Source organism: Geotrypetes seraphini, chromosome 1 (assembly GCF_902459505.1).
Source record: "Geotrypetes seraphini chromosome 1, aGeoSer1.1, whole genome shotgun sequence".
NCBI lineage: Eukaryota > Metazoa > Chordata > Amphibia > Gymnophiona > Dermophiidae > Geotrypetes > Geotrypetes seraphini.
This window is the reverse complement of record NC_047084.1, coordinates 203956976-203980209: the sequence shown is the minus strand read 5'-3', so window position 1 is coordinate 203980209 and position 23234 is coordinate 203956976. Positions and strand designations below refer to the sequence as shown.

At 41.4% G+C, this 23234-nt stretch overlaps 1 protein-coding gene across 5 annotated transcripts in view; it reads right to left on the bottom strand.

Annotated features, from left to right (window-relative positions):
* Positions 1-23234, bottom strand: part of CNOT7 (CCR4-NOT transcription complex subunit 7) — a 129346-nt gene that overhangs the window by 13827 nt on the left and 92285 nt on the right. For 2 of the 5 annotated variants that reach the window (XM_033944319.1, XM_033944337.1), the window contains exon 6: positions 17626-17736. The exons of 1 other annotated variant lie outside the window; for it this stretch is intronic. In XM_033944319.1, coding sequence (XP_033800210.1) covers positions 17626-17736 — 111 coding nt within the window. Of the gene's footprint in view, positions 1-172; positions 230-17625; positions 17737-23234 lie in introns of all 5 variants that reach the window. 2 more of the 5 variants (XM_033944328.1, XM_033944355.1) reach the window with 2 other exon arrangements.

The window sequence follows — 23234 nt, the reverse complement described above, 5'->3', positions numbered from 1 at the left end:
AACAGCATTTCTGTGTCCTTGGGGGGAGGGAAGAATTAGCAATAACCAAACAGAAGAGAGATCCGGAGATCATCATGTCTGATAACCTCAAAGTAACCAGTGTTACAAAGCAAGTGTGAAAGCTAACTGGTGTATTAGGATAGATATCACTAGTAGGAAGGGGAAATATTACCTCCATTCAGTCTCTGGAGAGACACCATCTTGAGTACTGTTCAGATTCAGGAGACATCTACAAAACGACATTGAGAAGGTGGAAGCAATTCAAAAAAGAACCACTAAAATAGAGCATGGACTACACTACAAGCTGTCTTCAGAAAAGCTTATGAACTATAGATGTGCTATTCAGAATAAACTTTTAAACGTCTAACATCCTTCAGTAATGTACCAGAGTAATATTTACCATGAGGAGCTCAGAGTCAACTCTGGCCCAAGTTCAAACAGAATGTGAAAAAAAATATTTTCACTGAAAGGGTGGTGGACATCTAAAATAGTCTTCCAAGTGCAGGAAAGAGAAGCCAGATTAGTGACATAATTTAAGCATGCACAGGACAGACAAAGGAGGGAGAAGACTTAGTAGGCAGATACAGGCGAGCAGGTACAAATGTCAAGACTGGATAAACCAAGTGGTAGTTATCTGCTGGCATCTTCTGTGTTTTTATATAAAGCCTAAAAATATCACAGTGTAAACATCTCAATAAATAACAATTTGTGGTCTATAATGGAATCCTGCAACTTAAAATAGTAACTGGACAGATAATCACACTCGCAGGCGCCTGACTTTGGGATTTTAGTCTACCATAACCAGAACTGCAGTATTATAAACTAGATGCCACAGAAGTAGCTACTTGCCTGTTCCTGAAGGGAAGATTAGGTACAGTACTTACTTTGATAATCTTTTTGTTAACATTACATACGAATCCTAATAAGTGGGTTAAGTCCCCCAAATTGCAAGCTGTTGCAGAAGGAATCGATACTTTTTCTTCATGTCTGCCTCTTTCCTCAGTGGGCTCTACTGCCTCTCTTCAGTTTGAACCAAAGCATTTGATAACCACTATAATAGCGTAGGAAACATAAGAAGACTCTTCTATTCTGCTCTGTAATAAGTATAATGAACAATGTTAATGAAAACATATCATAAAAAACAAAGCGGAACAACCAAGCCACCTATCTGAGTACAACCAGCCCTGACATTTAAGAAGTTTGCATACTCTCAAATATATTTATAACAATAATATAGTATTATAGTATTATACTCATAATAGCCGACTGGCATGAGAAGATCTCCAGTTCTGGACAGACATACTTGTTCAAGCCATTAAGCAGGCGAGTAATTAGAAAGGACGGGACATCACGTAGAGAATGACACAGGGACAAATTTGTCTCCATGGGTTCTATCTCTATTCCCATCCCATCCCTATGAGTTATATCCCTGTTCCATCCCTGCAAGCTCAGGATTTTAAAGTGTTCGATGCTTGTGCAGATGAGGAGGACAGAGCATGCAGGGATGGGGCAGGGTAGAACCCGGAGACAGGGTCAAATTTGTCCCCATGTTATTCTCTAGGCGTCAGGACTCATATGCTGTGTTAACAGAAAGATTTTTGAGGTACCTAATCTTCTCTTCTGTTACACAAAGCATACAAGTCCTGAAAAATGAGACATATCAAAGCAGTCCCTGGAATCTAGGGTGGGACTGCTGAGCCTGCCCTTAACACTGATGACACAAAGGCAGTGTACTTTTGCGCGACTGCATCCACTCTATAAAACTTAGTAAAAGGTATGAAGTGTGGACCTTGTAGCCACTCTACAAAGCTCCTTGGGCGGAATCACCCAGGCCTCTGCCCATGAAGAATCTGCACTTTTCATGGAATGAGTTTTCAAAGATACTGGTGGCTGTTTCCCACAGCCAATGTACACTGACGATATCGCCATGCGAATCCATCTGGAAATAGATGCCTTAGAAGCTAGCTGGCCCAGCTTGGATTTACTAGTTAAGACAAACAGATGGTCGGATAGACGAAAATCATTTATCACTTCGAGATGACGGAGAACTCTCTTCACATTCAGTACATTAAACGGTTTGGCCTGCTTCTTTGAACCTGTGGTCTGAAATGCCAGCAGGGGGACTTCTTGATTGACATGAAAAGCCAAAACTTCCTTCGGAAAGAAGGAAGGAACTGTGTGCATGGAAACCCTATTTTCAGTCATCTTAAAGAATGGCTCTCGATTCTCGGCACGAAAGCACCTGCAACTCCAAGACTCAGCTTGCCAAGGCAACAGCCACTAGAAAGACTGTTTTGACTGTCAGGTTCAGCATAGATGTATCTTGCAAAGGCTCATACGGAGCTCTGAAATCCTGCAACACAATGTTAAGGCTCCATGATGGAAAAGGTTACCAGAAGATGTCTTACCAGAAGATGTAGTCTGAGTGCTCCCTTCAAGAATCTGGCTATATCTGGATGAGACGCCAGAGAACTCGTTTGCAGTTTGGTTCTGAAACATGACAGGTTGGCTACCTGAACCTTTAGAGACCTGACTGTTAGACCCATTTTGCAGGAACAATAACACTACCAATGTTCTGACCAGTTGGTTCCATTCTGGTCTCTGGACACGGCTTGATATGACAGGAGTCTGTTGAATCTTTTCTGAGTGCAGTGTTTGACTGAGGGGAAGATGAAGAATAATTGATGACGTGTGGATTGACCCAGTCCAGTGAATAGGAACTGATTAGTAAGGTAGTTGGGCAGTAGGCCATATAATGCTTTGTAAAAGAGACAGCCAAATTTGAAGAGCACTTGGCCCTTTATCGTCAGTCAATGCAGTTTTTGATAGAATGCAGATATGTGGTCAGATTTTTTCAGGTTAAAGATGAACCTCATTTCAGTGTTTTAGACGACGGTTAGTCTCCGGAAGTGTTTACATAATCTTGCTAAGTAGATAATGTTGCAGTAGTCTAGGGTGCTTATGACTAGTGCTTGGACTAGGAGTTGGAATGGCGCCAGTTCAAAATATTTTATTATGGATATAAGTTTCCAGAGAGTGATGTATCCTTTGTGTTTGACATGGTCCACTTGAGCTGACATGGATAATTGTCTGTCTAGATCAGTGGTCGGCAAACCGCGGCTCTTTAGCCACTTGAGTGCGGCTCTGCTAGAGAATGATACATCACCGATCGGGCATCTCCCTCCCTCCCTCTTACCTTACCATAGCGATTTTCTTTTTTTTTTGTCTTCTAGCTGCCCGAGCCAGCTTTCATCAAGTCACGTGTGGCTGCCAAAACTTCTCTGATGCACCCAGAAACAGGAAGTTGCATCAGAGGAGAAGTTTCAGCAGCCACACGCGACTTGATGAAAGCCAGCTCGGGCAGCTGGAAGACAAAAAAAAAGAAAATTGCCACGATGGTAAGGGGGAGGGAGGAGAGCTGCTGAAAGACATCTAGTAATCCTTGCAGGCTTGACTGTGCAGGGAATTATTTTTGTAAAATCATGTTTTGTTATGTGACTGGCATTATTTAGACTTTAATTTCTATGAATGAATAGAATGAAAATGATATAAAATTGCTTGCTTGAAGTGGAGTGGAGAATGGGGAGAAGGCGCTGAAGGGAAATGGGCAAGAGAAGAGTGGGAAGAAGGCGCTGAAGGGAAATGGGCAAGAGAATTGGAGAGTGAGGAGAAGATGATGAAGGGAAATGGGGAGGAGAAGTAGAGAATGGGGAGAAGGCGCTGAAGGGAAATGGGCAAGAGAAGTGGAGAGTGGGGAGAAGATGCTGAAGGGAAATGGAGAAGAGAAGTGGAGAATGGGGAGAAAGTGCTGAAGGGAAATGGGCAAGAGAAGTGGAGAGTGGGGATAAGATGCTGAAGGGAAATGAGAAAGAGAGAGTGGGGAGACGATGCTTATTTATAAATTGACAATGGTACAGAATATTGTTTCTTTTTATACTTTAATATAATAAGTTCAGTATAAAACTATTTGAGGCTTCTGTGGATGGGATCAGATGGTTTGCGAGGATGGGGACCGAACTCGCGGGGCCAGGGACAAATTTTTTCCCCATGTCGAATTCAACTACGTGCGGGTGAGCGGGGTGTCAGTCGGGTTGATGTAGCAGTCGTAGTGCAAGCGGGCGTGGGGAATGCAGCGTGAAGATTATTATTATGATATCTGGTTTTATTTAATATTAGTAGCTAGTTTAAACCGACTCCTAAAAACATGGTTCTTGAAAAGAAATTTGGCTCTCAAAAGAAATTTTAATCATTGTACTGGTGATCTTTGGCTCTTTTGACTAATGAGTTTGCCTACCACTGGTCTAGATGAACACCCAAAGCTTTTGATGGTAGGGGAGATAGGAAAGTTTGTTTCCCTTAGGGTTAGGGAATCCGTTGTGAAATCAGTGGCTGTGGCAATGAAGAACTTTGTTTTCTCGGCATTCAGTTTTAGTTTGAAGCGGGCCATCCAATCTTCTATGGTGGACAAGATAGAGTCTATTCTATGTATCTCTGTGAGCGTCAGGCAGGAAACAGGGAGAACAATAGTAATGTCGTTAGCATAGCTGTAGTGGAAGACATTTAGACTGCTTAGACCCTATGCATCCTTTAAAATAACACCTCCTTCACTAGGCAGAGAAGTATGCCTGGTAACCAGTGCTACCTAGGAATCTACTTTAGGCTGAAAAAACTGCTGCTGAAATTCTGGAGCAATAGGATACAGCTTGGATTTTGTCCTAGCAACCTGTAAGGAGTCCTTCGGGTCTCCTAATGCTCCATGACTAACAAAGTAATGCCAGGATGTGCTGGAAAAAATGCAGACTGAGTCTTAGAGCCGCTCATAAGAGAGCACTGTGTGGCTGAGGTCTGGGAAGTTTCCAGATTTAACTCTTGCAGGGAATCTGTAATAACTTCCAGCAATGCTGTGGGTTTGAAAAGGTGGCATACTGATGGATCCTCTCCTTGATCAAGGGCCACCACCATCTCCTGGCCAGCAGCCTCTGCTTGAGACCCCCAAATCTCCTAAAAGCAAAGATTCACTCTTGGGCAATAAAGGCATGGACTCTGACCACCGTCTCCCCAGTCCTTCTCCGAATGCTCTTCTGATTCCAAATCAGAAACCTTCTCTGGGGAAGCACACTATGGGAGGCCAGACCCAATTGCGCAATCACAGGTGCACCTTCTATGGGTACAGACTAGTGCTGCCCGATTAACGATTCAAATCAATTCACCGATTCATTTTGGGTGAATAGGTTCGAATCAATTCAAAAACAAAACAAAAAAATCGGCCTCCCGATTCAGCGACTGATCCTCCCCCCCTCGCCCCTTAAAGTGGGATCGGCAGCGCTGCCTCTTGCTGGCTGGCCGCTGCCGCTCCTGCTTTAGAGGGCAAGTTGGGAGTGTCATTCGGGAAGTGCTTCTGTCCGGCTTCCCCCCTGGCCTCCCGGCATCAATTTACCTTATTTCAGCAGCCTGGATAAGATCGCTAGTGAAGCTGCCATGGGGTCTTCCGAGCTGCCTTCTCTCTGCCGCGGTCCCACCCTTCAGGGCGGGACCGCAGCAGAGAGAAGGCAGCTCAGAAGACCCGATGGCAGCTTGCAAAGATCGCTAGCACTAGCGGTCTTATCCAGGCTGCTGAAATTAGGTAAATTGATGCCAGGAGGCCAGGGAGAACACGCAGGGGGGTGCAGTCCTTTGTGGGGGGGGGGGGATGTACAGGCATTCAGGGGGGACAGGCAGGCCTTGTGTGCAGGCCTTCAGGGGGGAACAGGCAGGTCTTGGGTGCAGGCCTTCAGGGGAAACAGGCAGGCCTTCAGGGCTGGGATGTAGGCCTTCAGGGGACCGAACTCGCGGGGACACGCAGGCCTTCAGGGATGGGGTGCAGGCCTTCAGGGGGGAACAGGCAGGCCTTGGGTGCAGGCCTTCAGGGGTGGGACGTAGGCCTTCAGGGGACCGAACTCGCGGGGACATGCAGGACTTGGGGGAACTCAGGGGGGACACGCAGGACTTGGGTGCAGGCCTTCAGGGGGGACAGGCAGGCCTTCAGGGGTGGGGTGTAGGCCTTCGGGGGAATGGGCCCTGGTGTAGAAGTACACGGAGGGAGGGAGGGAAAGGGGGATTCAAAGAGACGTGCATATGCCGGACTTTGGGGGGAAGAAATAATGGGTCTAAAAATAAAGGAGAGGGAGAGAGATGATGGGCAATGGAATTTAGGGAGGGAAGGAACAGAAAGGGAGAGAAGTTGGATGGTGTGGAGGGGGTGATAGAGATACAGGATAGGAGGGTAGTTGGGAAAAGAAAGGGAGAGATGGTAGACCCTGGGGTGGTAGGGAAGGAGGGAGAGATGCTGGATGAAAGGGTAGTTGCAAAAAGGTGGATCTGTGGATGGAGACGAAAATAAGGAAAGATGCCAGACCTCCGGGGGAGGGAAGTTAAATAGAAGGGGAGGACAGAGATGACAGATGGATGGTTAGCACGGAGAAAGAATAAAGAAGGAGACCCTGGCAAGCAAGTTATCAGAAGACAACCAGAGCCTGGGACCAACAAGATTTGAATAATGACCAGACAACAAAAAGTAGAAAAAATCATTTTATTTTCTGTTTTCTGATTACAATACTTCAGATTTGAAACGTGTATCCTGCCAGAGCTGGTGTTAGACCGCAAATGTGAGCTAGGATTTAACAGAGAGGAAAAGGCTTTTTTGTTTGTTTATACCACAGCGCCAGTGTGGTTAGGAGAAGGCAAAGAGGGTTAAGAGGTTATAAAATAAACCCACCAGGATGTTTAAAAAAACAAACAAACACCCAATTGGACAGGAAAATCGAATCGAAAAATCGATTCAATAGGCTGAATCGAATCAAATTTTTTTTTCCTGAATCGGGCAGCACTAGAACAGATGGACCCCAACAATTTAAATAAGCTGTCCACAAAAGACTCACAAAATCAGGGGTAAAGCCTGAGTAAGAAACCCAATAGACCCTTTCAGGGGCTCACCTTGTCGTCTCTTGGGTCCTCCAGCATCCAAGCGCTTTTGTCTTGAAAATATAGCCCCAAGAAAGAAAGGACACTAGAGTGCGATCCTTAAAGACCTTGAAAAAGCCTTTATATGGCGAAACGGGTCCCATCGGGGCAGGCTAATGATTCTGTTTATTAAAAGATAAGTGAAAATACGTTCTGTTGTGATGTTTTTTGAACTTGGTTTGACTATGAAACAACAGTATGTATTGAGAAAGACATCAAGGAGGAGGTGAAAATAAGGGTCAAGGACGAGAATCATTACCCACTGGAATAATTGTAAGATACAATTTGTGTGCACTTAAGTGGATGTTGGAGACCCTTTGGACCTCTCTCCATACTGGACACTCGGAAGTGGGGTGTTTTGCTATTGTGGATGTTTCCAGTTTACCTCACTTCATCATCTTCTTAATCTTGTTAGATATTTATAATTTCACTATGTTCCTTACTGTTTACACAAAGATGGTGAAACTCATCTTGAAAAAAATATATAGTTTTTAGGGTCCTTCATTATTAATTTAAATTGATTTTCATCCTTATTTTAGGCTATCTACAGCAGCATTTTTGAAGCTCTTGACCTAAGTGCAAGCCCTGTCTTTACCTACTACTACTTATCATTTCTATAGTGCTATTAGATGTATCTAATCTGGTTTTTTTCATTATGAAGGAGGAAGGAGGAAGGAAGAAGGAAGAAATGGAGTATACATGTTGCAACAACAGAAAAATCCAACTGAAGTTGCAGTAAAAAATCACCAAAATGGAAAAACCAACAGAAACTGCAGGCAATGTACAAGATGCAGGCAGGATTTACTGTACCAAATTAAAATGCAGTAATATAAAAACCTTTTTACCAACCAAGGGACTCTTAGCGAATTGAACACACAGGCATTTGTTGTTACCCTTATTCTTTGCGGTATATCTTATACCTTATTTACCATGGACCCCTGACGAAGGTGTACTGTCCGAAACACGGACCGTGTCGGGTCCCTTGGTTGGTAAAAAGGTTTTTATATTACTGCATTTTAATTTGGTACAATAAATTCTGCCTGCATCTTGTACATTGCCTGCAGTTTCTGTTGGTTTTTCCGGTATGTAACATGTCAACATTTTGCTGCCAGCTCTTGGATCTGTGTGGCTCTTAAAAAGCTTGAGCCATGAAGTACATAATTCTACACTGTTCTTGCTATTACTGCTGAGAAGCATGGAGGAACTGACACTGTGTGGGGCAAAGTGACTGAGAACCACACAATCCAGACAAGATTTAGCAGGAGTGTCAGAAACTGGCAAAAAGGCCAAGAAATGAGGCTATGGATGGTAAGAGATTGAGCCGTGGCAGCTGAGAGAAGAATGAGCAATGGGGGACTTAACAAGGTTATTTTAATCTACCGTATTTTTCGCTCTATAAGATGAACTTTTTCCCCCCCAAAAAAGTGGCTCCAGCGCTGTAGGGCAGGAACTTTCAGCCTCCTGCCCTTCCCTCTGGCTGACTCCCGAGCAGCAGCGGCAGAATCTGAGCAGTGCAGAAGACAGGCGCGAGCTTTTCGCTTCCTGCCTTGTCCCATGCCGCTCTGTGAATAGCTGCCGTTAGTTCTTGTGAGAACCGATGACAGCCATTCAAGGAGCGGCACAGGACAAGACAGGAAGCGAAAAGCTCACGCCTGCCTTCTGAACTGCTATGACTCTGCCGTTGCCACTCGGGAGTCAGCCAGAGGAAAGGGCAAGAGGCTGAAAGCTCCTGCCCTACAGCACTGGACCGCCGGAGGAATTAAGGTAATGGGGGCCTGCCTGCCTGCTACTAGGCCACTAGGACTAAGAACATAAGAATAGCCTTACTGGGTCAGACCAATGGTCCATCAAACCCAATAGCCTGTTCTCATGATGGCCAATCCAGGTCACTAGTACCTGGCCAAAACCCAAGATGTAGCAAAATTCCATGCTACCGATACAGGGCAAGCAGTGGCTTCCTCCGTGTCTTTCTCAATAACAGACTATGGATTTTTCCTCCAGAAACTTGTCCAAACCTCTCTTAAAACCAGCTACGCTATCCGCTCTAACCATATCCTCGGGCAACGCATTCCAGAGCTTTACTATTTTCTGAGTGAAAAAAATTTTCCTCCAATTGGTTTTAAAAGTATTTCCCTGTAACTTCATCGAGTGTCCCCTAATCTTTGTAATTTTTGATGGAGTGAAAAATCGATCCACTTGTACCCGTTCTACTCCACTCAGGATTTTGTAGACTTCTCTCGTATGAGGAAAGATTAAAACGGTTAGGGCTTTTCCAAGCTGAAAAGCCCTAACCGTTTTAATCTTTCCTCATACGAGAGAAGTTCCATCCCCTTTACCATCTTGGTCATTCTTCTTTGAACCTTTTCTAGCACCACTATATTGAGATAAGGAGACCAGAATTGAATGCAATACTCCAGATGAGGTTGCACCATGAAGCGATACAGGGGCATTATAACATTCTTAGTCTTGTTAACCATCCCTTTTTAAATAATTTTTAGCATCCTATTTGCTTTTTTGGCCGCCGCTACACATTGGGTGGAAGATTTTATCGTATTATCTACAATGACACCCAGATCCTTTTCTTGGGTGCTAATCCCTAAGGTGGACCCTAGCATCCGGTAACTGTGATTCAGGTAATTCTTCCCAATGTGCATCATTTTGCATTTGTCCACATTAAATTTCATCTGCCATTTGGATGCCCAGTCTTCCAATTTTCTAAGGTCCACCTGCAATTTTTCACAATCCACATGCGTTTTAACAACTTAGAACAGTTTAGTGTCATCTGCAAATTTAATCACCTCACTTGTTGTTCCAATTTCCGGATCATTTATAAATAAGTTAAATAGCACCGGTCCCAGTACAGACCCCTGCGGCACTCCACTGTTTACTCTCCTCCATTGAGAAAAATGACCATTTAACCCTACCCTCTGCTTTCTATCCGATAACCAATTCTTAATCCACCACTGAACTTTGCCACCTATCCCATGACACTTTAATTTTCTCAGGAGCTTCTCGTGAGAAACTTTATCAAAAGCTTCTGAAAATCTGCCACTAGGCCTGCCTGCCTGTCACTAGGCCACTAGGACTGCCTGCCTACCTGTCCCTAGGCCTGCCTGCCACTAGGCCTGCCTGCCTGCCTACCTGCCACTAAGCCTGCCTGCCCTATGCCCTGTCCCGGCCTACCACTAGACCACCAGAAGGGGGACAGGGTACAGAGCCTGGTAGGAAGGGGGGACAGGGTGCAGAGTCTGGCAAGGAGAATTTGGTTCAGAATGTTTTTTTCTTGTTTTCTCCTCTAAATCTAGGGTACGTCTTATGGAGCGAAAAATACGGTACTTTATTTTGTACTGTCTTGGCTTCTATCTATCAAATGCACTCAGTTTTAAGACTTGAGGTCACAATAATAGGAACTGCTTCCTTTTTGGGGGGTTGTTCCAGATACATCAAGATACATTCTGATTTTATGTGTCAAACAATTTATCTTTTGCTTTAAAGAACATCTTTAATAACCATTCTCTGGAGGATTAAAAATTAGCAATTTTAGAATTTTAGAGTTGAAGGAACCCAACTCTAACCCCAGAACCTAAAAAAAAAAATTGATTTTAAAGACCCCTCGAATTTGGTTTCCAGGATGTCAGCCTGTTACTCACTAATCATCTTTAAATTCGCCTGCCTCTGCTTAAAAACCTTAGCAGGCTCCTCACCAATCTACCTATCCGAACGCCTTGAAATTTCACGCCCCTCTCGCACACGAAACACCTACCTGTTCTCCTTCCCCTCCATGAAGGGCTGCCTCTACAAAAAATTCCTTGACCGATCTCTAGCATTCCAAGCGGGCAAATGGAACAAATGCCTCTCTACCCTTATCTCCAATTCCCCCCACTATCAAACATTCCGGAAGTTAACCAAAACCTACCTCTTTGACAAATTCCTCTGATCAACCCTCCCTCCCCCCCTCCCCTCCTGACCTCTCCCCCTAAACCCATACTACCTCATGCAAAACTGCAATCTGTAACGCTGCTGTATCTAACTATAGCAATTGTAACCGTTCTGAACATATAACCTAACTGCCAAAATAACTTCACAGCATATTCATTGCCAAAAAATGTAAAGGTAACCTGACCGAACCTGTATTGTCCAAATGTAAATCTAACCTTAACGAAATTGTAACATCGCTGTAAATGTACAGTCTCTTCTTTTGTTAACCGCATAGAACTTCCATGGTAATGCGATATACAAGAATAAAGTTATTATTATTATTATGCCATGAAGTGTGCTGGAAGTTCAAGTGTGGAAGCTGCAAACAGGGAAGCTTACAGGGAGAACCTCTGCCTTAACAAGCCTGGAATCTAGACTGCTTATATCTTCTGACTGCTTCTCGGGACCAACGAACCGGCCGGAGATCTCAATCCCCACTGGATCACATGTAAACAAACGGGGGGAGGAAAGCAATCAGCCCTAATCCTGGAAAAACTGCCACAGAGCCACTCAGCCTGCATTCAAGCCCACTGCGGATGAACCTGGGGTTCGCTTTGCTCCCAAGAGAATGGTCCCTGAGCCCCTGAACTGTTAGTGCAGGCTGTCCAAGTGGGTTAACTGCAAAGCAGTCTACCCCTTGGAAGTAGATTGTCGACCTCAGAGTCTGCACTCTCCTGCAGCCATAGACCTGTCCCAAAAGAAGGATCCTCTGCAGCACTGAAAAGCTTCACAAACGGTTAACAAAAAAGACCAAATTTAAATGAAAATAAACACAAATAGAAAATACAGGTTTCTACCATCTTGCTTGTAGAGAGAACCAAGAAACTGGAGGACTGCCCAGATGGATGGGAGGTGGATCAAAAGAATGCTAATGAAGCTCCCTACAAGAATTCTTGCAAGAAGGGATCGACTGCACACACATTCAGGAATGAAGTGTATGATGTACTAGAAACAGGGATAGGTTTATAGACCTCAATATGAATACTTTGCAAGAAAGATATATGGAAGGAAATATGATTAAGATATTTACATATTTCCACGGCATAAATGCACAGGAAGCAGGTCTCTTTCAACTGAAAGGAAACTATGGAACGAGAGAGGGCATAAGATGAAACTTGAAAGGGGTTAGACTCAAAAGTAATCTAAGGAAATTTTTCTTTATGGAAAGGGTGATGGATGCGTGGAATGACTTCTTGGTGAAGGTAGTGGAATAAGGACTTTTATCTGAAGTCAAGAAAGCATGGGACAAACATGTGGGATCTCTTAGGGGAGGCAAAGATTGTGGATGATACGGATGGGCAGACTTAATCTTTTTTTAATTAAGAGTGTGGTTCAGTGGTTAAAAGCTACAGCCTCAGCACCCTGAGATTGTGGGTTCAAACCCATGCTGCTCCTTGTGACCCTAGGCAAGTCACTTAATCCCCCCATTGCCCCAGGTACATTAGATAGATTGTGAGCCCGCTGGGACAGACAAGGGAAAATGTACCTCCATAAATTAATGTAAACCATTCTGAGCTCACCTGGGAGAACGGTATAGAAAATTGAATAAATAAATAAAATGTAAACAAAAACAGTGATCTGTATAAAACTATTTCAACATAGAATGGGTACAACTATAAAACAAGTATCTCTTATTCCATCCTCCCTCCCACCCTAATATGTGGTAGAATCCAGTAAGTATGTGTCTTTTTGAGCATCTTTGGCAGTTTGTAAGTAAAGTTCAGTTCTTCAACAGTCATATGGCCATTCTTTTTTAATTGAATTTTCCAAAATAACAATCACAATATCAATACTGTGATACCACAATTAAATTTTATAAAACAGGTAATTAGAATAGCAAAGGAAAATAACTTCTATTTATTTTCATTCACATTAATAGAGAACAGGAAACAGAGGAAAAGGGATAGGGAGACCAAGATCGGAAATAAATTCAGGAAAATGTTCTTTTCTGCCTAGAGAATCACAATCCTTTCTTTATCCAACAAGCTAATCCTTATAGTGTAATCATACAACAATCCTTATTTCTTCCTTCACAGTAATAAACTTAAAAGCTGCTTTCTCTCGAAAATCAGCTCTTAGACTCAGAACGAACCATACATTGATGAGGACAACATTAACACAAAGGGGCAAGAGCTCTGGGCTGTAAAGTCAGGAAACCTTGGCACCTCCTCTGCGTTTCATTTGACACATCAGGAAATATCTGCTGTCATTTTCCGTTTCTATCGCCTTTAGGGCAAGATTCAAGATACTAATTTTAATATTTAAAACCCTTCAGGGGTTAGACTCCTCTCACTTGTGGGACAGGATTCCTTGGTAAGCACATACTCAGACGTTGAGATCTGCTCAAGACACACCCATACTGGTGGTAACTTCTTATTAGAGTAAGAGCATTTAGATCAACTGTACCCATTCTGTGACATGAACACCCTCATCAATTGTGAAGGGTGTTAATTATATGCTGTTAAAACATGATAACGAGATAACATTAATTAATGGAAACAAAAGACAGGTGTTTTATTTGATGATTGCTGGATAGATGAGTTGGGATGGATGCAGACTATGGGCTAGATTCACGAACCTGCCCGATCGGGCCTGATCCGGGCAGGTCCGATGAATTCAGAAAACGCCAATATGCAGATAATAATAATAACGCCATAGTCAACTGACTTCTAGGTGGTTCACATAGAAAAAAGGCTGGACAATCAGTGAATTACACAATGTAAGAAGAATGAAGTTACATAATAATTAGGGAAGCATAGGGAAGGAATACATGAGAGAAAGAAATTACATAATGCATTGGGGTTATAAGGGGAAAGAATATCTGAGAGAGGTCATCTGATTAGGCAAGGAATTTGTCAAATAAAGTGGTTTTAATTGATTTTCGGAATGTGTTGTAGGTCTGTCTGGCTTTATTTATGTGGTTTCCCAGCCAGGATTGCTGTCTGTTTGCTTGGAACATGAAGGAAGGATTTGTATTTGCAGCCTGTGATCTTTGGGTATGCAAAGATGTTTTTGTTTCTGGTTGTACGTGTGGGGTTGTGCAGAGTGAAGGGTGTTTGCAGGTAGGAAGGTGCTAGGCTCCAGACTTGTTTGTAACAGATGCATGCAAATTTGAACAGTATTCGCACCTCCATTGGTAGCCAGTGTAATTTTTTGTAATAGGGGCTGATGTGGTCTTTTTTCTTCAGTCCGAAGATCAAACAAACTGCAGTGTTTTGCACTAATCTTAGTTTTTGTACTGTTTTTTTGGGGATACCCAGGTAGGCGATGTTGCAGTAATCTAGGGTAGATAGGATCAGCGATTGCACCAGTAATCTAAAGGATGTTGTATCAAAGTATTTTTTGATAGTCCTTAGCTTCCACATCGTGTAAAAGCTTTTCTTCACCAGTAGGTTTGTGTGGTCAGCCATGGTTAGGTGAGTATCTAGAGTGATACCCAGTATTTTTATGGTTTTGGAGATTGGGTATTCATGGTCGTTTATTTTTAACGATGTTTTCGTTATTTTGTCGTTGGGGCTTGCCAAGAAGATTTTTGTTTTCTCTGGGTTTAGTTTTAGTTTGAAGCTGGTGGTCCATTTTTCGATTTCTATCACAGTACGTGAGAGTTTATCTATAGTTTCATTTGTGATGTCAGTTATGGGGATTAGGATGGTTATGTCGTCTGCGTATATGTAGTGCTTTAGGTTTAGTTTTTGTAGTAGGTGACCTAAGGATGCGAGATAGATGTTGAATAATGTGGGTGATAGAGGGGAGTCTTGAGGTACCCCTGAAGGGTTTTTCCATGAGTTGGAGTAATTTCCGTTGCTGGTTACTCGGTAGGATCTGTTTGTTAGGAATTCTTGGAACCATTTCATTATCTTTCCCGAGATTCCTATTGCGTCAAGGCACAGTAGCATGATTTTGTGGTCTACTAGGTCGAACGCACTGCTAAGGTCTAGCAGCAGTGCCTTTGCTGAAAAGATCGTAGAGGTGGTTTAGTATGGAAGCTATGACAGTTTCTGTACTGTATCCTTTCCTGAAGCCTGATTGGTGTTCACTGAGAGTAATAAATTTGTCTATGTAGTCTGTTAGTTGTAGGTTGACCAATCCTTCCTGTAGCTTTGTGAAAAGGGGAATGCTTGCTATGAGTCTGTAATTGGTTGTTAGTACTGTTAAGGCTTTTTGATTTTTGGGGATAGGAGTAATCAGTATGTGTCCCATATCCTTCTTTAAGGTTCCGTTTGTAAGGGCAGTTGTTAACCAATTGAATAGTTCCATTTTGAATTCAGGGGGGGCAACTGTCATGAGTTTAGGAGAACATTCGTCGAGTAGGCAGTTAGATTTGGTATATTTGCTGAATAAACTTAGGAACTGGTGCCAGTTTGAGAATTCAAAGTGATCCCAATTCATGTCTGCTCTGGGAACCTGATCATGGGGTTCAAGGTATTGAAGTGTATTGGTTGTGGGTGTGGGTAGAGTAGTTCTTAGGTCAGTGATTTTATTTTTAAAAAAGTTAGCTAGGATTTGAGCGGATGGGGGGTTCTCATTGTCCTTTTTCAGGATTCGTGTTGTGTCTGTTAACGTTTTTACCAGTTTGAATAATTCTTTACTGTTTATTTTTGTTGAACCAATTTTTTGTGCGTAGTGTATTGTGCGTTTTTCTTTAATCAGATTTTTGCATATTTTCATTTTTTGTTTCCAATTTGTCTTGTCTATTTCTATAAGGGTATCACCAGAAAGGAAATAAGACGCTTACAGATAATACAAAACACTGCTATTAAAATTATTTATGGTGCTAGAAAATATGACCATGTTTCACCTCTTCTAATTGATGCTCACTGGTTACCGGTTGAACATTGAATTAACTATAAAATCTTGTTATTAACTTTTACTACCAAATCACTCAATCAACCAGCATTTATTGACCAACTTCTTACTCCTTATCACCCAACTAGATCTCTTCGTTCCACATCGCAGAATCTTTTAATTGTCCCATTTCTCAAATCGATCAACACTTTGAGATCCAATAATTTTGCTGTTACTGCTCCTACCCTTTGGAACTCATTGCCTCCCTATTTGCGGACGGAACCTTCTCTTAAACAATTTAAAGCTAAACTCAAAACTTTTTTATTTGAAGATGCTTTCGGATAAAACTGTCCTTTTTAGGACTAAACAATTGTCAGTCTTTCCCTTCCTACTGTTTTTTCCCTTTTAAATGTACTTTATTTTAAATATTGTAGTTCCTCCCTTTTCCCCTTTTGTGTGGAGTTTACTATTTTGTCTTCAGTGGTCTTTCGTTTGGTGTAATTTTTAACGATTTCCCCTTTTTTACACACCGCCTAGAAATTTGTATAAGCGGTATAACAAACTTTTTAATAAACTTGAAACTTGTTTGTTTTTTGCCAGATTCTTTCCAATTTTCTTAGTTCCTGTTTGTTGGTTAGTAGTTCTGAGTCGAACCATTCGTTTGGTGGTCTATCTTTCTTTCTGTATGTTTGGTATGGGGCTATTTGGTCTAGAAGGTCTTTGCTGAACTTTTCCCATCTTGTTGGGAATTCCTGTATTTCGTTGGTGGTGGGACGTAGCTCATAGTGAGCCCAGAATTCTGTAGGGTTTGTGGTACCACGACTAGTTATTGTTTTTGTGTTTTTATTTTTTTGTTTCAGTTACTCGGTAGGATCTGTTTGTTAGGAATTCTTGGAACCATTTCATTACCTTTCCCGATCGGAGGATCGGAGGAACGCCCCCATCTGCCTGCCAGGATCACACTACAGTGATCCCAGCACATGCGCAGACCATCTGTAGATGGTCTGCACTTGCGCTAGACATCCGGGCTGGCATAGTTGTTATTTTTTTTTTTCTTTTTAAACTTATACATTGAGTTATGTTCTGCTGGGCTTTAGAGAAGTGATATCTGGGTTGATATTTAAGAGGGCAGTGAGGATACACAGGGCAGGAGAAGGAAGGAAAAATCTATACTGATAGTTATGGAGACACGTGCATGAGTTAAAGCGCACGACAAACAGCAAAGAGTCCGGAGTTCTTCGAGACACTCCAGTCGCTTTTGGCCTAAAACCAGAGAAAAATAAAGGCAGATAGAGAATGGAGCCCATGGTTTTAACCCGCTTAAAGCCTGAAGGGTTCAAACCACGGGCTTATATTGCGGAGAAGGATGGGAGAGTTGGGTTAGGCAGGCATTCGGGGCAGGAAGCTCCAGGGATGCTGGTGATTGGGGCAGGCAGGCGATCTGGGGCAGTTCGAGGCAGCAGGAGAGTTCGGGGCTGACAGGGTAGAGAGCAGGGCTGTCAGAAAGGGCTTGAGCGACTGGTCCTCAGCAGTCGCTTATTTGGAATCGGCCAGCCCAGTCGGTGTTGCAGGGTTTTGGTTTGTGAATCAGGTCCCTGCCTACTTTGCATGCCGTTGCCCTCATTTGCATGCGCGGATCGAAGAATGGTCGGGAAATTTGGTCGCTAAGGGGTTGCAAACCGATCGGTTGTTATTGGTAGTTACATGCTTACAGGTTGTTGAATTTAAGTTTTTGATCATCACTTGGATGGTAATTTTCAATGGGCTGCATTTTTAATATCCAGCAATACATATACTTTGAATACTGAAGCCATCTAGGAAGTATCAAAAGAGATTAAAAAAAGAAAAGCAATAAACCCTTACTTCTCTCATTTTGAAAAAGGCCATTCCTGTTAGTAAAGAATCCGATCCTGCTTGATGCTGGGGTCCAATTCGTTCTAGCTCTAATTGCTCAGCCACTTCTTGCAGCCCTCCCTAAAAAAAGATAGAAAGAACAAGAAATCAAATGTCTCAAAAGTGCCCATACAGGGTTCTAGAATGAGCAGCACTAAGATGGCAGCTTGAGAGCTTTGCTCCAACGGACTTTTGATAATTAATCAAATTATCACCAATCTAAATCAGTTAAACTTTGACAGCAGTATGTTTTCTGGTAAACCAAGCAAGTGCAAGAATCTGGAGGCTGTTTCACCTAGTAAACAAGCAAATAAATTAGATGCCGAATCTTATATCAATTTAACAGAAATCAAATGCAAGCACTGAAAGATCTTTTAACGGATACAAAACAGGATACAGAAGAAATCAAAACTGAAATTATAAATATTAAAGCGGAATTACATTATTTTGGCGATTAAGCAACCTGGAAAGCAGAGCAGATGTTGTGGAAAATAATATCAAGGATCTGCAGGTTCAGCTTTAAAAAAATTGGTCTAATAGAGAGGGAACTGGAAGACATGCATAGTAAAAGAAAGGAGAAATCATTTCTGTCTTTTGGGTATAAATGAAGGAAGAAAGGGAAGAGATATGATCCAGTTTTTAACTAAGATCATCCCAAGTATATTGGATATACAATTTCTACAACCATTTGAAGTTGTACAAGCGTCTCGGGTTCCATCTCAGCTCCAGCTTAACAGCCGTTATCCATGTCCAATTGTGGTTAAAGTGCTCAGATTTAATCAATTAGTTGAAATTATGCAAAAGGCAAGGATGAAAGCCCAGTTAAATTTGAGGGAGAAGTCATTGCTGTTCGTTCCGGATCTATGTAAACAGGCGGCTAAGTCAAGAAAACAGCTTTTGGAATTTAGACCAAGGCTGAAGCAACTTGGTGCTAAATTTGGGATTTCTTACCCTGCAAAGATGAGAATTACAATAAATAACGTTACTAAAGACTTCATAAATGCAGCAGAGTTAGCTGACTTTCTGGAGAACTTTCCTACTTCTATATATAAGATCTGAGTTATGATATAATTTGTACTTTCCGTATACTAACAATTACATGATTTATTGATATTGTATTATTTAATTGAATTAATTTAATTGGATTTGAACATGTCACACCATTTTTTGCTTCAACGGTCGCCCTATTATAGATTTTAAGCTAGAGTGTTTGGCGTCATCAATCACTGAGTTCTACCTGTTTATCCTCATGCCTTACTTCTCTTCCACACGAACTCTAATGTACCAGCTACTATTATAGTTATGAAAGCCCGGACCTGAAAGCAAACGCAACACCAAGATGAGTCGATTGCACCTCTCATGACTTCTTTCCGCAAGGTTACACAAACACCGCGGCTCAACAGCACACCAGCAAACACTCAGGAAGCCTCTTATAGCAGGCACCGCACTGCACCATGCAATAAAAAAGATCTACAGATGCCAGGAATCTATTTCTGAACTTAGTAAAAATGACTACACAATTTTAAATTGAATATCTTTACCTGTTAATATGAAACATCGTGAGATTCTGCTTTCATCAAGCTATGGTGTTTGACATAACTAACTTCCGCCTTACGCAAAGCTATCGAAAGTCAATGACCACGCTGAAGTTCGACGTCACATGGATATTTACAGCTGACTTTGGAACTGGATTTGTTAATAACTCTCAAATGGATGGTTGGGACATTTATGAGGAGTAGGACATTTATGAGTATTCTGAGCATGATATTTGTTCTATTTATAGCTCAGAGTTGAGTTATAACAGTTGGTTGCATTTTTTTTTGAATGAGGATACATGTCCGTTTGTATGCTTAAGGTATGGGTTACTTATGAGATAGAGAAGTGGTACAGTAAGTTTGTAAGAGAAAGTAGAGATGTAGCAAGAATTTTTTTTTTTTTTATCGATCTGAGTTAGATGATTGTCATTCAGTGGAGAGTGTAAGGAGATTGCCTAGTGATTGTGATGATTGAGAAGGGGGTTATAGAGTCATATATGTTGATTTACTTCTTCTGTTATTCCCCCCCCCCTCTAAAATAGGAATTGGTGTGGTAGGGGAGAGGAATATGTGAAACATGATGAGTAAAAGAAGGAAAGAGGGAATTGGATGTATTAAGATGGAAGGAATGTTTTTGAGGAAAAAAAAAGAAAGGAATATGTAAACAATTTAGATAAGGAACTTAGAGAGGAAAATGTAAATGCAAATGAATGGTATTATTATTATTGCTGTATACTGTGTTAAAGGTCTATGGTAATATTATAATCAAATAATTGTTAAGTCCTTGGGATGTAGTTTTCTATACTGCTGTATTGTGTTTGTGTTTCTGGCCCAATTGTTATGGTCGTTCCATATATTTAGCGTAAGCTTATTGGTCCTGGGTGTTACGCTTCTATTAATTAGTGAATACATCTACTGTCTTTCTAGTATTATATTCTCATTTTGTGAGCAAAATATATTATTGAATAATGTTTATGACTAACATGTTTAACATTTACTAAGCTGCACTAATGGTTTTAGCGTGAGCAGCAATGCCGCACGCGCTAGACGCTAACGCCTCCATTGAGCTGACATTAATTTTTCCAAATAGCACGGGGGTTAGCGCACGTTAATCTTCAGCGCGCGCTAAAAACGCTACTGCAGCTTAGTAAAAGGAGCCCTTAATGTTAAAGGGTTGAATAATATGATTAAAAGAAAAAAAATATTTGACTATATATCTAAATGTAATCCAGATCTTGTATTGCTGCAGGAAACACATTTGTCTGCTGGGGAGTCTATAAAACTTAAGACTAAATGGTCATTACCAGTGTTATTCTCTGCAGCAGATGGTGCAAAGAATGGGGTTGCTATTTTAATATGAGATTGTCCAATGCTATTATATCATAATTATCTATGTGGAAGATGGATTAAAGTAAATCAGTCTCAATCTTAAATACTAATGGTCCTAATGGGGATAATCCTGTTTTCTATGATGAAATAGCTAACACATTATTAATAGAAGGCGAGTCATCTTTTCTTATAAGTAGAGATTTTAATACTATCTTGGACCCTACCTTAGACAGTAAGTCTCGTTGTGTGTTCACAAAAAAAAAAAAAAAAAAAATGATCTTGGTATAAGCTGCAGGACTTATTACAACAGTTTAATTTGGTTGATTCATGGAGAACAGTTCATCTTGATAGAAGGAAATTCACTTTTCATTCAATCCCACACATTAAAGAAATCTCCATATCTGACCATGCACTGGTAGTATTACAGCTTAAAGACTTATGTAAAGTGTATAGCTGAAGACCCTGGAGATTTAATGCTGAACTATTACTCAAAGATGATTTCAAGGTTTGCATTAAAGAAGCTATTCAGAGGTTTTTTTTAACTAAATAAGCCTAATGATTCTCCTTGGCACAATATATGGAATTCTTTTAAAGCTTATATTACAGATATAATTATCTAATATTCAGCTTATTTATATAAGGAACTTTCAAAACAAGTTGAGAATAAGGAAATTATTATTAAAAGTTTGGAATGAGAATATCAGAATAATCCTAATAACAATGAAGTACTAAAGCAGTTACATAAAGAAACTTATTTTTATAGAGAAGCTAGTAATTGTGTTTTCACAGCTCAAGCAACTTACTAAGCAAATAACAATAGATGTGGTCAACAACTAGCACAATATTTAAACGCAAAGAAGAATAATTCTTATATTTACGGTATCCATGATAAGTGTGGAAAGGTGTTATTGAATGATGTAGAGATATTAGGTTGTTTGGGGGACTATTAGCAGATATTATAGACATCTGAAACATCATATAATGCAGATCCTTCTGTATTTTTGGATGGGACAGACCACCCTACACTATTAGAAAATGACTATCATATGTTGTCTAATGACACAGATTGAAAAGAAATTTTGGAAGAAATGGAAACTATATCTAAAGATAAATCGCCTGGCCCAGATGGTTAAACATTAGAATTTTATTGGGCTTTTAAAGATTTAATTCCTCAAATATTGAATTTTTTTTCATACCTTCTACAAACAAGGCAGGTTATAGGAACATTTACTGAAGCAATTATTATAGTGATACCTAAACCAGGGAAATATTGTCTACAGATTCAGAATTACTATCCTATTCTTTCATTAATATTGATGCTAAAATCTTTGCTAAAGTACTAGCTAATAGACTGCAAAGAGTTTTTCCTAATTTGATACATTCAGACCAAAAAGTTTTCATGACTGGACGACTTTCATGTGATAATGTTTACAAATGTATTAATTCATGCAAAAGAGAATGTTAACCATCCTTTTCTTGTGGCAAGTCTAGATGCAGAGAAAGCTTTTGAGTGTGTTGAATGGATCTTTATTTTTGTTGTGTTGAATTGGTTTGGTTTTCCTATAGAATTTATTAACATGATTAAAATTTTATATACTGCACCTGCTACTAAGTTATTTATTAAAAATAATCATCTCCATTTTATCCCATATGAGGAACAAAGCAAGGATGTCTGCTTTCTCTACTGCTTTTTAATTTGGCATTAGAACTACTGTTAACTGCAATTAGGCATAATTCTGACATAAAAGATGTGTCCTGTGGATTATCTGATGTTAAGCTTTCGGCCTATGCTCTTGGTGCCCCCTCTGCCGACTGATCTAAGCTACTGCTACTGCATTGCCCAAGAATACTTGCACTGCTTTGCCCTGTAGGAAGCTCTCTAGTACCTGCATCGCCAGGCAGATAACTCTCAGTTCCAACCTATTGATTGGCCTCATCTGTGAGGGGGGGACCAACAACCCTATACTGGTTATCCCCTACAATGTGCTTCCCAGCTAAAGAGGCTGACATCTGTTGTCAGCCTCACACAGGAGAAAATTCGAAGTGGCATACCTCGGGTCAGATACTGTGGTAGTAGCCATCGGCTCAGGCTGTGACATGCTGGATCTGGAAGACGGGGGATGTTTAGCTCCTCCAAATCCCTGCCTCAGGTTCTGGGCTGAAGATCCCACTGAGTACTGACAAAAGCATCTAAAGCTACGAAAAGTTCCTCGAGGAGACCCCCTAGGGGCCTTTGGCCTGCTATCTGCGATCCTGCACATCAACCATCAGATCGTCCAGTCCTTTTCCAAAGAGCAATTGACCCTTGAAAGGTAATTTGCTCAGAGTCAATGTAGAAACAGAATCTCCCACCCACTGACTAATCCACAACATTCTATGGGCGGACCTTGCTGAGTACTCTGAACAGACCATATAGTGCAGGGCTGCTCAAGTTCACTCCTCGAGATCTACTGGCAGGCCAGGTTTTCTGGATATCCGCAATGAATATGCACGAGAGAGATTTGCTTGCACTGCCTTCCTGGTATACAAATCTCTCTCATGCATGTTCATTGTGGATATCCAGAAAACCTGGTCTGCCAATAGATCTCAAGGACCGGACTTGGGCAGTCCTGATATAGTGTGTCACATAATCCACTCCCTCCATCAGGAGCTTGAGCGTCTGCATTGGGATCCCCTGCCGTGGTCCAATGCAACTTTGAGTGGCACGCCCATGCA